At 44.7% G+C, this 14,827-nt stretch overlaps 1 protein-coding gene across 13 annotated transcripts in view; it reads left to right on the top strand.

Moving 5' to 3' along the window:
- Positions 1-14,827, top strand: part of NCKAP5 (NCK associated protein 5) — a 912,592-nt gene that overhangs the window by 793,022 nt on the left and 104,743 nt on the right. For 10 of the 13 annotated variants that reach the window (XR_012072522.1, XM_072960866.1, XM_072960868.1 and 7 more), the window contains 3 exons: positions 800-901; positions 5,576-5,764; positions 10,523-14,292. Coding sequence is in view for 12 of the 13 variants with exons in the window: in XM_072960866.1 (XP_072816967.1) it covers positions 800-901; positions 5,576-5,764; positions 10,523-14,292 (4,061 nt within the window). In the remaining variant the exon portion in view is untranslated. Of the gene's footprint in view, positions 1-799; positions 902-5,575; positions 5,765-9,602; positions 9,660-10,522; positions 14,293-14,827 lie in introns of those variants that run through there. The other 3 variants (XM_072960863.1, XM_072960872.1, XM_072960871.1) reach the window with 3 other exon arrangements.

The raw sequence follows: 14,827 nt of genomic DNA, 5'->3' as shown, positions 1-14,827 counted from the left end.
AAGCACAAAAGTTGTAACCAAGACAAACCAGGCTACAAGTACCATTTTTAAAATGTCATCAGCCTAGCAGAAACATGAGACATAAATCACAAGCTTTATTGTATTTGCAATCAAACAGATCAAATTTAATGTCCACAGAAAAGCCTTAGTAATTAGTATAAAGATTAATATAGTGAAATGTCCCTGGTTTAGCAGGCCACCCAAGCAAAGCTGAAATAAAGAATGGAGTATATAATCGAATAGCATGTGAATATTAATGCACAAAACCCTCCGAGTCCCCAGATCCCTGATGCAATTATTTTCTATTCACATTAATTGTTCCTAACAGATGACATTAATGACTTTGAGTTAAAATGTGTACAAAGGAAGATTTCACAAGATCAATGCTGTATAGGGATAAGGTCACTTTTATAATTATTTGCTCAAATTTTAACCAGTACTCAGCATAATAAGGTTAACACAGTGATTGTTTCTTAATGTGAATATCAAAAGTTAATTTTCATACTAGCCAATAAGTGTATTGGGGTATCCACATTTTTCTTGCTATTCATTTTTCCCTACTCCGTATTTTCCAACACATATTGACTAACTGTGAAAGTGTGATTATTGTTTATAAGCTGTAATTCGCACATGTATATATATAGAACACTCAATAAACTCAGATAAACTTTTTTGAGTTAAGATATGTGTTACCTAATGTAGAAATATCAACTCTTTGGAGATTTACATGCCCAAGGCAGGATTTTGTGACAAACAGTTAAATCAGTGCCATTCAAAGTTTCTCTCTGTTCTTACCCAGAAACTTCACTCACGCATCTTAGATCTTTCATCCGGGGCTTTGCTCTCAGATGTGGAAAGAAGCCGAAGTCTGACGCAGTCACGAACTGATGCTGAGATGCACGTGAGTTTCCCCGTCGCCCTCAGAACACTTGTTTAGGTTGTTACTGTCCTTCCGTCAAATATGATGTCACCAGTGAACCATAAACTGCATCCTTGAAGCACTGTCAGGCAGATAAAAATACCTTCCTTTCCTGTGTTCTCTGAAATTCAGTATCATGTCCCCCAGCTGGTAGAGTAAGCAGAAAGTGTCGTTCTCGGCAGAAATGTCATAAATCTTGCCTTATCCCCAAGATACCTTTTGGAGTATTGATTATATCTCAAAGTCTCTGAGAAATGGCCAAGGAACTTTTTATTAAAATCCATGTCCCATATTACTCATCCCACTTTTATGATATATTATATATGAACTTTTAAAAATTCATGGGCTGTACTTTTTTTTCTTTAGCTAGGGTTAGCTTTGTGCTTATTTGGCAAAACTTTAACCAGCACGATTTTTAACTCTCATTGACATAAAAAAGTAATTTGAAACACAAGAGCCAAATAAATATATAATGAAAGATGTTAGGCTTAAAACAATGACAGATGAACATTTATGGATAACTGGCCTTTTATTTTTCTGTATACAACTTTTAAGTATAGATAGGATAGTCTATATCAAAGGTGAATATTCTCAAGTTTGATTGGAATTAAATTTCAGTGGATTTCAGTGGAATGCTGTCACTTTAAACATTCATGAAGACCTTAACAGCATCCAATCTATAACATGGCCTTGAGATCGGGAATTTTTTAAATGCAGGTTTCATCCAAGAAACTCTTGCCTTCATTCTCTCTGTCTCTCTCCTTTTTAAACTAAAATTGTAGATTTTTGCATTGCATTTCTCATAGGAAGCATGTTAAGGCATTTGAATGCTTCAAGGAGGTAATCTAAAGTACATCATGGGAAAAAGACACTGGATAGTTCAAATGGTGTATTTTGCCAATTAAATTAACATAATTAAGATAATGTTGTAATGGAAATCAATATACGTCTTTTGGCAAAGAAGGACTTTAATAATAAATATTATCTGTTACTAATTACAGTTCTTCTCAGTAGGGTGTTTGACAGTCTGTCTATGTCCAGGAGTTCTGCTTGTGGTCAAGGGCCTTCCTTGGAGCTATAGCGTAGTGGCTAGGACCTGGGCCCAACATCATGTTATATTGGCTGGATGACCTTGAGCAAGATTGTAATAACCCAGTGCCTCAGTTTCCCCACCTGAAAAATGAGAAAAATGCTATTTCTCTCCAATTTCTAAGAGTTGTGGTGAAGGTTAAATGGGGTGATACATGAAATGTACATAACACAGTACCTGCTGACAATTTGGGGCCGTGATGAGATCTCTGCTGCCTCAGCCCTCTTCTGTCCTTAAATACGGGGCATCACGCTGCAGCCACAGAGGACATGACAAGGATGGAGAGTGAGAATTGAGACAAGCATCTGCCAGTGTGTCTCTCCAGAAGCTCACATCACTGATCCCTGGAAACAAAGTGCAGCGCTTTCGGCTGTTGCTCATCACAATTCCTATGTGCTGAGAACATCATCATGCTAAGGTGTCAGACCGTGATGGCGTATTAAGAAGTATAGCGCAGGGTCCCTTAGGGAGACTGTAAAGTATAATTTGGTTGAAGACCCAAGGCATGTGGGGTTTTTTTAAACATTTTTAGTCATAATAGCAAAATCTAAATGTTGCTAAGCAGTATTATTACTAATAATTACTAAGTATCACTAAGCATGATGTTACTAATCACCGGGGGCTATTGAGTCTTCACAGTGATCTTATATGGTAGGTGCTTTCATTATCTCCATTTAGGGAGAAAGGAACTGAGGCATGGCGGGGTTAAGTAAATTTCCCAAGGTCAAAGAGTTAGCAAGTGAGAGAGCTAGGATTTAAACCTTAGAAATGGCCCTGGGGTTCAAGCCACTCAATCACAGAACAGTCATTTGTTGGAGCAGATAATCTTACAGGATAATCATGTGCTGATAAGGGGAGAAACTGCAAGAAAAAGGAGCTCACTTTGCAGGCATGATGTCAGAGATTCTTATGAATTTCCAACATGTATTGTCCATGATGAGGGAAAGGTAGGGGGATGTCCCAGTAGAAAGGTCTCGTTGCCCCTTTCTCGTCTTTGCAAGAAATTACTCTGTAATCACCCCACCCCCACCCCACCACACACACCCTCTCTCCAGTGCACTGCTCCATGGGAGGGCTCAGACCACTCCCTTCACCCTGCTCAGCACAGCCCAGGTCAGACCTTGAGATACACAACTTGCTACCAAATAATGCACATGAAAGGTAGCCTCTTCGCAGCTCCTCCTAGGCTAGGGGCTCAAAGTCTGGGTCCTGGACCAGCAGCATAAAAGCAGCTGAGAACTTATTAAAATACTACATCTCAGACCCAACCTCAGAGTTACTGAATCTACATTTAATAAGATCCGGGATAATTCATATGCACATTCAAGTATTCAAAGCCGGGCTTAGAGGACACTTCTCTGCAGAACCACTCCCAGCCCCACCTGCATCCACAGGACACTGATGGACCTCTCCCACCTCCCCACAGCATCCTCTTTCACATCTGGGCCTCTCAAGTTCAAGGTCAAGGGAGAGGCTGCAATTCCTTCCTCCTTCAGCTCAGTGTCTGAGTTCCAGTTTCCTGTCATCTTACCAGCATCTCTACCACGAGTGATGACTGGCCAAGGAAGCTGATTTGTTAAAAGAGGCCTGGGAATTGAGTTGAGTTGTAAAAACAGATGTAATTTTGACAGGTGCAGTAGGAAGGTATTGGTGGGAAAGACAGAGGGAAATCCCATATAAGCTTCAGCATGCTGGGAAAAGTAGAATATAAACGATGCTGTGCAGAGTGTGAAGAAGGCCTTTGGAGAAGTTTAGATCTGATGGCTTCACAGGACACAGACACAGTCTCTCTGGATAGTAGACACAACTGTCAGAGCAGAGGTAGTCCTAAGCAAAACCCAGCACCCTGCTCACCAGAGAACAGGATGGAGAAAATAGAAAAGTGCACAAGTGAAAGTGGGTCATGATGGGCTGTTTCTGAAAGTCTGTTCAAGGCGTGTTCCAGGTGTGTACAGGGGCTAAAGCCTGGCGGTCTCATGTCCCTGTGCAATGGGACCACTGATTGGGGGCGGTGGCCAAGATACAGACGTGAACGCCCCTTAACTAAGTTACACCAGCAATAAACAAGGTCACAAATCAATAGATACCGCTGAAAGCTGGTTTTTAAGACAACTTTCTCCTTTCAATGATATTTAGAGCCAAATTTCAGGGGGGAAAATAGGGTAGTAAAATTCCTTGGCGTTTTAAGATCACTTAAAGAGATTATCGTGCAGCAAAAATGAAGTATCAATAGCAAGGCAGATGCCTGATGTTGAAAATCTAATGTTATTAATTGTAGATGTTGATTAGAGAGCAGATTAAACATGCCCTCTGCCCCGATGCAGGGTCTCATTTTTACCGCAAGTACTCTCAGCACAACCTACCTCACCTTCCTTCCTCAAGCTGGTGTTCAGTCACCGTCAGCTGGAATTGCATTTGGAGAACAGTGATAAGTACTCAGGTACTAAAGGCACCCATGAAGTGACAATAAATTGCATAACTAAGAGAGTTTGCTATTCTGCAAGTGACACAAAGACAGATGGTTCCCCATCAGAGAGTTTCTGGGATGGAGCTATTATAGATAGAGGACAGGAGTGAGACTGTAATGGAGAGATTCCATCCTAGTGATCGGGATGCTAAATTAATTTAGCCTGTCCAGTGAGTGGAGCTTCATCTGTTCCATTAGGGGCCGATAATGTGGCTGTCAGGATGTGCCTGGGTATTTACAGCTTTGTCACCTGCACCTTATGCAGACCTGCTAGAATTCTTACTGCCTGGATCCTTCTGTGTGGGACCCAGATCTATCGATGTGAGAATCTTTACCATTTGGACAGCCGGCTGATGTGAAAAGTTCTAGAATCCTCAGAGCAGAGCCTCGTGATTCCTGAGTTAGGGGCTCCACTATCATACATGGCTTTCTGGGCATTTGATTCCTGACTGAGAAAGATGCTGTCAGAGCCACAGGGGACCACAGGAGTAATCTGGTAGAACTCTCCCACCCTACACAGAAAGATATTAACACCCATGGAAGTTAAATGCTTTCTTTGTTCAACATCTCATACCTGGTGGCATGTGTAGCCTGCGATTCTGGTTGCTAGACTTCCAGTCCAGTGCTCAGGCTCTTGAACCCTTAAGCCAAAGATGCTACTCTGTCTTCTTCCTTTTGGATCATTAGAGTTAGTTGATACTTATCTGAGTCTTTAACCAGTACTGGATAAAATGGGAAACTCTCACTGTCCTAATTCTGCCTAATGGTGATGGCAGCTCATAATAATTGAGCACCTGCTTGGGCCAGATACTGGGCTATTTGCTTCTCATCTAGAACCGCATTTGGTCCTTGTAATAACCCTATAAGGTTGGCAGTATTATCATCATTCACTTTTAAAAAGGAAAATGTGGCTCTAGAAAGCAAAGTCATTTCCAGAGCATGTTAGTAAGGGGCGGCGCCAAGAATGCAACCTCTCATCTGTTGACCCCAAAGTCTGTGCCTCTAACCACAGTTCTGTATTCGCTCCTACCTCACTGTGGAGCTGGTGTTTCCTCTCCCCTATGCAAAGTCCTAGCTCAGAGCTGCCCTGCTTTTTTAGGAATGCCAGCTGAACGCAAAACCAGGCACCTCTGCTTTGAAATGCCCTGGCTTGGCGGTTGCCATCCCTGGTCATCTCTGTCCTCGAAATAGCTGCAGCAGCAGCGAACTGTCCCTTTCGAGCACCTGCAGCGAGTACTCCAGCGGCTCCTCCTACACGTGGCATGATGGGAAGAACCTCAGGAAAAGGGTAAGGCTCCCTTCAAGGCACACCAGCATTAGCATGAACCAGAAAAGAATCCTTCTGGTAGGAAGGTGGAAGGTGGGAAGGAGGGTAAGGAAGAAACGACCATTTGCTGAGTTCTTGTTCATGTATACCTCCCAAAACCATATAGGGAGGTATCAGTCTCCCTGTTACATAGAAGAGAAAATTGGCTCAAAAAGGTTAAGTCGCTTGCCAGCAATCCCGCAGTAATGGTGACTCGATCCCAGACGACATCGCAGGAGGGAAATTGAGAGAGAAAGATGTCTCCCTTCTGTGCTTTGGTGGAGCCCAGTAAGTTCACAGATTTATGTCAGGTTGGAACTGGAGCCCTGGCCTAATGGAACTGACCATACTTCAGAACAACTCAGACATTTTCAATTAGTTTTATGGACATTCACTATCGCTGTGATGCTCAGAGAGACTTGTTAATGCGCCCTACAAGCATGAGGTCACGTGCCAAGCCATTCCAGACTGAGCATCCCATGAGATCTCAAAGAGAATGTATGTTTTCTTCTAGAGAATAGGGAGGGTGGTGCATTCTTGCCGAATAAATGCCCCAAAGTTTGGCATGAAGTATCATTAGCTTTATAGGAATTTACCCCTAAAAAATAGCATGTATTATATTGACCTCCTCTATTCAATGCTGTAGCCTCATAAAACACTAATTGACTATAAATCAAAGGGTGGCATAGTAGAGAAAATGCCAGGGTGGATGACAGGCATGATGGCTTCGGGAGGATCAGGCATGCCCCTGCTTAGATGCCAGGAGTTCCTTTAGCAGATTTTTAAATAACTCCTATGGCTGGGATGACTCCTGTCTTCAAAGTGGGCTCACATAACTGAAGATTCCTTCATGATTTGAATAAACACCTTCACACGCTGGTGTAAGCCAAGAATTTGGAATAGCTGTTTTTGCAGTTTCCTAATGCTGAAGAAAAACAAAGAGTAACAGAGAATGGAAACCCTGAATCAGAATTTTTGGAGGTCATTTTTCTATCATCTGTGTAAGTTTAGTTTATTACTTCAAAAGCGCAGAAACCAGGGGAATTCCACAACTGCCAGAAAAACTGGTTGAGGGAGTAGGTTTGTCATACTCTGAACAAGAACTCAGAAAAAGATTTCCAGCCTGAAATGAGAGCTTATTGCCTTGGACTCAGACTTAACAATGCAAAATGCGGAGCCTGGGGTATTATCAAAATTGCTCCTTCTAAGGAGCTGTTCAGAGTTGTGAATAATGACTTCTGGGGACCTGGCCTTTAATAGGCTGGGGAGATGGCTTGGAGGGATGTTCCCTCTCCTTGTGTCTGAGTATCTCTAGCTCCCAGACCCCTCGCTCTGCTCTTTCCATTCACACCTCTTCCTCTCTTTCTCTCCGCCTTTTTATTTTCTTTCTTCCTTTTTTTTTTTTTTTTTTGCTGAAATTTTTCCAGTTAGACCAATCCTTGATCTTCTAGGGACATATCTTCCCTGTAAGAGGAGAAATAAGGTTCTTGAGACACTTCATACACACTCTGGCAGCCATCCTCTGGAGATTTAATAGCGTCCCATCTCAGAATGGCCATGAGGTACCAGCACGCCTGTCCCATCTCACAGAGAAAAGCCTCATTCTCAGGGATCCAGCAAACTAGACCCAGGCCCATGAAGACACTTTACATTGATATTATTTAAGGAAATTCTTAAGCTCTTACCATGTACCAGATACTCATTTAGTATTAACTTACATAATAAATCCATACAATATGAATTTGAATGTGAACACAATATTAGCTTACATAATAATAAGTATATGACCAGTGGCTCTTTTGTAGTTCATAAATATATTTTTTAAGTATTGTTTTGTGTAGAAACAGAATGGAAACCTGCATGAAATAGAACAGCCTGCCCTCCGTGAAGGAGTCTGGCTCTAAATAATGATTAATTAACACATGCCAGCTTTGTTAGCTTTTCATAAGCATTAGCTCATTTAATGCTCATGCTAGTGTATGGAGTGGATTTTCCTAATTCCCCCATCTCACAGAGGGGTAAACTGAGGTACTGAGAAGTTAAATATCTAGCCCAAGGTCTCATAGCCAGGTAGTGGCAGAACTGGGCAGTTGGTTCCAGAACCTTAACATGTAACCATCCTGCTATACTGTCCTTGTTGAAATAGCCTAAAACTTGGCGGAATCCCAGTTGTTGGGATGGGTTTGTTTCCATTAAGAGCAAGAATGTCCTTTAAAATAAAATGTATAAAACTGTTGTCTAGTCAAGAAATAGAAAAGAGCCCAGGCCCAGGCCCCTATCTTACCAGTAGCATCTTTCAGTCAGCTCCCTCCTCCCCAGAGCAGCTCTCTTCCAGTGTTTCCCTGCAAAGAATGAAGCTGCCTGTGGGAAATGCCAGCTCCATGCCACCACCTCCCCAACAAGGAAATTATGCTTTTTTTTGTTTTCAAGTTTCAAGATTGTTCCCAACTTTTCTCAAGTTATCAAAAATCATACCCTTCTGTGGAAAACTGATTGAGGAATGTGGCTAATCTCACAGAATGGGAAGTCTGGGCCCCAGGAGATTGGCAGCCACAGGCCCTGGAATGAATCAGAACACAGCATGGGCAGGCTCTGGGAGGGCAGAGAGGAGGTGGCTGGGCAGACACTGAGCACAACTCCCATGACTAGGACAAATCTGCCCTTCTCAAACCCTTATGGGGTACTTTTGCCTGGCTTCTCTTCCTTATTGTGAACATGACATAGGGACCGTGGAAATTCTTAGAAACCCAAGCTGTGGCAGTCTGCTTACTGGTCAGTCTCTATGCGCAGACTCACTAATGGGATTTCTTCTGATTTCTGAAGACATTCTTAATGGCACAGCAGAGGTGGATGGGGAGGGTGGTACCACCAAAATGGCATCTATCTGCAGCAACTTCTGACCCTGGAGAATTTTCCAAAGAGAGTATAGAATTTGACTTAAAACCAAATAACCATATAACAAATACAAAACAAATAAACAAGACATGTTGCTAGCAAGAGGCATTTTTATGTAAAAGTCTTAGATATAAGCAGATGCTCACAGTTTACTAAAAAGCTGAGATTCCAATGCAAGTTTCTGACATTTGGAGGTCATTTTTTCAGCTTCTGCTTATGAGCACGTCAGTTCAGTCACAAGACAGCAGGGCAGCTAGCATGGAGACACCAACAGAAACTGCACCCTTAGCCAAGATTGGTCCAGAGTTTACATCTGAAACCACCAGATCCATTCCTTGAAATTATTCACCATTCATTATACAGCCTTTTTAAAAAAAGTCATCAGGTCAGTGCCAGCATCCTACCAACCTTCCTGAATGCCAGTTTCTGATTAAATCAGCAAATTCCATTCAAAAGAGGGGTGTTGGGATAACCTATGATCTCTATTATAACTTTGACTAACGTGGAGGGGAGCATAGAGGCTACGCGTGATTCCAGTGGTCAAAATTAATTGTGCAGTCTCTAGAGCCACAGTGCCTTTGTTCAAATCCCCACAGAGCCACTTTGGAACTGAGTCACAGAAAGTGTCCAGGAACCCAGAGTTCAGACGTTTGCTTCATCTCTTCCTTAACTGTGTGATCTCCAAAGGGCTGATCTTCCTGAATCTCAGTTTCCTGCCTAGTAGTAAAATGGGACAGATAATGTCTCCCTCATGTTGTTCTGAAAATGAAATCAAAACACTGGCTAAGTGCTGGTACACAGCGGATGCTCCGTCAGTGTTAGTGTCCTCAGCCATTATGTTTCTTGTTAGCAAAAATCTGATAAATATGGATGTCTGAGTGGAACACTGTGTCTTTTCTGTGATATTTCTTGGTCCCTGCTCCAGAACTAACACAGGTATCTGGGGAAAGATGAAGAACAGGAAATGGACCTTTCTGAGTTGGTAGGTGAATCTTTGCTGTGGGTTCTCCCAGTGAATGCCCAGCTGCTCTATTAGTGTCTGTATTTCACAAATGCTCACTGCCTATCAAAGAACTTACGAAGTCACATGCCATTCCGACTTTCACTGTTAGAAAGGAAGGCACCATAAAGGCCTGGACCAACTCACTTTTCCATTTACCCACTTTATCGCTCATCTACACCGCACAGTGAGCCGTATCATCTTCTGGTTATTCCCTACGTGTTCCTTAAGCATGCTTTTCCAGTCTAGGTCTTTGCCATTCCATTTTTGTACCAAGAAATCATTTCCTCCACTTTTAAACTAAGGCAAACCTATCCATCTTCCTAGGGCTAGGTTTTTTTTTTTAAAAAAACCATTTTTTTTATTGAGTTATAGTCATTTTACAATGTTGTGTTAAATTCCAGTGTAGAGCATAATTTTTTGGTTATATTCCTAGGGCTAGGTTTATTTAAAAATAAAAAATAAAGAACTTCCCTTACATGCTTTTCCAAGCAGACACGTGGTCTCCTTGCCCTCAAGTTCTGGAACATCTACTATAGTTGTACTTCTCGTTTGCTCCCTTGACTTACGGTGACTTGAGCCCAAGTCCTCCTGGATTGTGCGCCTCTTGAAGAGAGGTTCCTTAATTTCCGCTTATATGTATCATATGCTGCTTAGCTCGGGACCTGACCAAGTAGAGGTATGCTGCATAGTTAATGAATCTGTTTGCACTAATTAATATATGCATTTATATGTGAATACTTATCAACCACTAGGACAAATTAAGTTTAATGATGGCCTTTCCCTTTTATAAATTTCTGATCCATAGGGCTCAATCATCTCTAATATCTCCTTTTCTTTCCTAGCAGTCATCACAAAATTGGGACAAAAGGTTAAGTATTGACTCTTCGCTCCCCAGTGGCTTTGCTAGTCCTACAGATGAACTACCTCCAACTCGTATCAAGGAAAGCCACATTTTGGAAGGACTCAGGAAGCTACAGAAGCAAAAAGTGTTACTCGAACCCCCATCAGTGATAACCAAATGGGGTTATAAAGATTGCATGAACTCAAATGAAGGAATCTATTCTCCAGGAATTAAAAGTAGCAGCCTCAAGGAATATCCCCCCTGCAAACCCATGGACACGGGGAGCCCCTGCAAAGAGCCCCACAAGGCGTTTGTTTACGACACAGATTCTCACGATGATGCGGATGAGGACCCTTCTTCCCGAGCCGCACTCCCAGCACTTCCAAACCAGGGCTGCGGGCTGCACTGTTGTCAACTAACCCACAGTGTTTCTGACGGTCTCTTTGGCTGGGAGCCAAATGGCAAATGCTGTTCAGAAGGCACTTCCTCAGTCTGTCCCAGGGAAAGGCCTGAGAAGCTGACCAGTTGTGCCAGCAGCTGTCCCTTGGAGCAGAAGCTGTGCCCAGGTGTGCCGGTGCCGCAGGTGCAGAGAGAGAGGGGCCCACACGGCCAGGGCCGCCTGGCTCTCAGTGTCCAGCTTTCAGACACCGATGACAGTGAAACTCTGGACGAGCTGCACATCGAGAGCAGCGATGGGAAGAGCCCTTCCGACGTGTCCTTGACTGCCGACACTGACAAGTCAACGGAGAATCTGGACATCCTCTTGGGATTGGGAAGATCTCAACGTGGGTCTCCAGAGGAGCAGGAAAAGCAAGTGCCCATCCCCTTAGAGAGTAGGCCAAAGACCTTTAGTTTCATTAAGCAGCAAAGACTTGTAAAACGGACTTCCTCCGAAGAATGTATCACTGTGGTTTTTGATGCGGAAGATGGCGAGCCCATTGAGTTCAGCTCTCACCAGGCAGGCACTGTCACTGTCACCAGAAATGAAATCTCCATCAATCAGGCCCCTGCTAGACCCCAGGCCGAACACACTGAACTTTTACCTCAGGGAATTGCTCATTTCCAGCCAGGAGCTGCTGCAAGAGACTATCCCTTCTTCAAGAGGTCAGAAGAGGAAACTGAGGAAAACATTCCAAAAGCCGAGGTAGATGATGTTCCCGAAGCTCCCACAGGCTCTTTCCACCCCAGGACAGGGGCACAAAACACTCAGCGACAAAGACTGGCCAAACCAGCACACAGTCCGTCATGCCAGAGGAATTCCAGGTCCTTGGTGCCCACAGGCATCTATCAGAAGAAAAGTCTGACAAAAATACCTACCAGGGGCAAGTCTTCACCTCAGAAATCAAAAATCATGGAGCCCGAGGCCTCCATAACTGTCCTCTCCGCTGGCCCGGTGACTCCTGAAAAATCACCAGCTCCAGGGAAACTCTCACGATTCAAAAAGACTGAAGGCCCAGCACCCCTCTTTGATTTACAGCCAGATTCACACATTCCGAAACACCCCACCCAACTCCCTTACAGCTCCAGCATGTCCAGCAGAAGGGATTGGGCCCAGTGCTCCACCAGACAGATTCCAGCATCACAGCTGCTGTCCAGGCCCCTCGCTGAGCCACATGACGATGGAGAGCCCCCCACGCGGGATGCACACTGTGACCCTGGGCCCGAGGCAGGGCTGAAATCACCCTCCCCTCCCTCCCCTCCAGGCAGGTCGGTCTCCCTACTCATCAGGCCTAGTTATGACTATTTGTCACCATCTTCATCTGCCAAGCCCGAGACCAGAGTCCCCAGTGAAACAGCAAGGACAGTATTTAAATCCCCTCCTCTGAAAGGATCCTCCACTCCTATTATTTATTTTAATCAGACCACGACAGAAGTGCAGGGGAGGAAACCTTCTCTGACCTTCAAAAAGCCCATCTTCTCTCGCCCTCTGCCCTCCGCAGAAACAGTGACCCCAACCCGATGCTCTGCTCATGCCCCCTCCAACTCATTTGCTGTGATGGCCTCAGGGCCCCCAAAGGTCTCTCCAAAGAGAAGTGTCCCCAAAACCCCACCTCACCAAACCCTGGGGACCACACAAACAGACACAGGGTTACGGACTTCCAAGAACTGTCCTTCAACCCACGAGCCACTGGAAATACCATCCTCGAAAAGTGTATCTCCAAGGAGAAAAGGACAATTGAATGACAGTGTCTCCACGTCACTCAAGCCTTCCTTCTTAGGGGTAAGTGAGTCACCATCATCTCAGGGTAACAGTCCCTCCTCGTCAGCATCCTCCAAAAGCCATAACTTCCCGCATGGTTGTCAAAGCCCTCATGAGCGAGGGCTGAAAACTCGCCTCCCAGTTGGGCTCAAAGTTTTCATGAAGTCTCCCCAGTTGCTCAGGAAGAGTTCCACGGTGCCAGGGAAACATGAAAAAGACAGTCTAAATGAAGCTTCTAAAAGTTCTGTGGCCATGAGCAAGGCTAAGCCAGAGGCCTCCAGGAATCCAACTGGCCTTGACACCACAGGAGATGAAAGAAATGTGTCTCCACTGGATTTGCAAGCACCGGGTAGTTTGGCCGAAGGGCCTCCTCCAGAAAGAGCAATGCCAGAGTCACTGGCGAACAGTATGCCTGGGGCTGATGGGAAAGATCGGGTAGAAAACAAGTGTGGGAAAAGATCCCTCTCCTCCAAACCACACCTGAAACCAGCTTTAGGCATGAACGGAGCCAAAGCCCGCAGCCAGAGTCTCAGCACTCACGCAGGAGACAAGCCCTCGACGCCCCCCATGGAAGGAGGGCCAGGAAAGGTCCGAACTCAGATTATTACCAACACTGCTGAGAGAGGGAATTCCCTCACCCGGCAGAGCTCGTCCGCCTCCACGGAAGGTGCTCCCGACAAGACGGCATCTGCCCCGACGTCGGACAGTCTCCCTGGTGCCGGGAGGCCTCTGGGGCATCCGTCCTCCGGGCACGGCTCCCTGGGGAGCACAGGCAGCTCCAGCAACCAGCAAGGGAGCCCAAGTAAGCTGCCTCTGAGGATCCCTCCAAAATCTGAAGGGCCCCTCACCCCACCTGGAGCAGAAGAGCCACAGGCCTCGGCCCAAGGAGAAAGCCCCAGGGTGACTGGGCCTGGGGAGCCAGGCAGCGACCGCTGTGGGTGCCCACCCACCCCAACAGATGGCCCACGAGTCCCGCAGAGTCCAGGGAGGACCCGGTGTCCCAGCAGTCTTGAACCAAGCAGGACCTCCAAGCTCGAAACTTCTGGAAGGTTTCCAGACACTTCTACCACCAGGACTGGTGTTGTGAGCCCCGAAGCCCCCCTCTCACCCACAATCGAAGAAAAGGTCATGTTGTGCATTCAGGAGAACGTGGAAAAGGGCCAAGTGCAAACAAAGTCCACCTCTGCGGAAGCGAAGCCGAAGCCAGGGCCTTCTTTTGCCAGCTGGTTCGGTTTTCGGAGGAGCAGACTGCCTGCTCTCAGTAGCAGGAAAATGGATGTCTCCAAAACCAAAGCAGAAAAGAAAGATGTGAAAGGTTTGGGGTTTGGAAACAAACAGCTAAAATCAGAGCGAAGAAAAGAAAAAAAGAAGCCCGAGTTACAGTGTGAGATGGAAAATGAACTTAACAGGGACATTGAGTTGGCAGATGGTCCAGACAGTGGTTTACAAGGCAGAAGTAACCTGAAAACACCGCCAGATATTTTTGAGCAAATGAAGTTGGAATCGAGAAATAGACCCAGCCCTGTTCCGTGTTCAACAAAAGATACCTTTATGACGGAACTTCTGAACAGGTAGCGTATTGGCAAAAACGGGTGGCTATGTTGAGGGCAGGGCACCACCTCCCCCTACAAGCAGAAATGTTTGTTTCCTGCACACTGAATCTCAGCCAAGCATGTTTTTCATACAAGCAGAACTGCATAGTAGCAATCTTTTATACATTAGCCAGAATTTAAGCAATGAAATAAAAGTTAGCTATAAAATGATCATTTAGTCCATGTTACTTTGTTAAGCAAACCAGTGGTCTTTGAAATTAAAGAATGGTAAGTTTTATCAAGGTTGATAGAAATTCAGCCTACACTAGAAGCCATGAATGTACCACATGGCATGAAATGGAAGAAAATTACACATATGTTTCAAAGTATGTCGATCCCACTAATTGTACAAAGCAAACTTATATTTAGAAACTTTCCAGAGGTAATTACATTTCCTGCTGATCTTAAGCCAGAAATATATTTAGCAATCATTCTTCAGCGGTTTTTATTTTACAACCCGCCCCATCTCACAAGCAGTTAAAAAAATACAAATTAATTACTGTATTATCAAATC

The sequence above is a fragment of the Vicugna pacos genome, chromosome 5 (genome assembly GCF_048564905.1).
Source record: "Vicugna pacos chromosome 5, VicPac4, whole genome shotgun sequence".
In the NCBI taxonomy this organism is placed as follows: Eukaryota; Metazoa; Chordata; class Mammalia; order Artiodactyla; family Camelidae; genus Vicugna; species Vicugna pacos.
The sequence above is the reverse complement of the archived record's forward strand: the minus strand, read 5'-3'. Positions and strand labels throughout refer to the sequence as shown.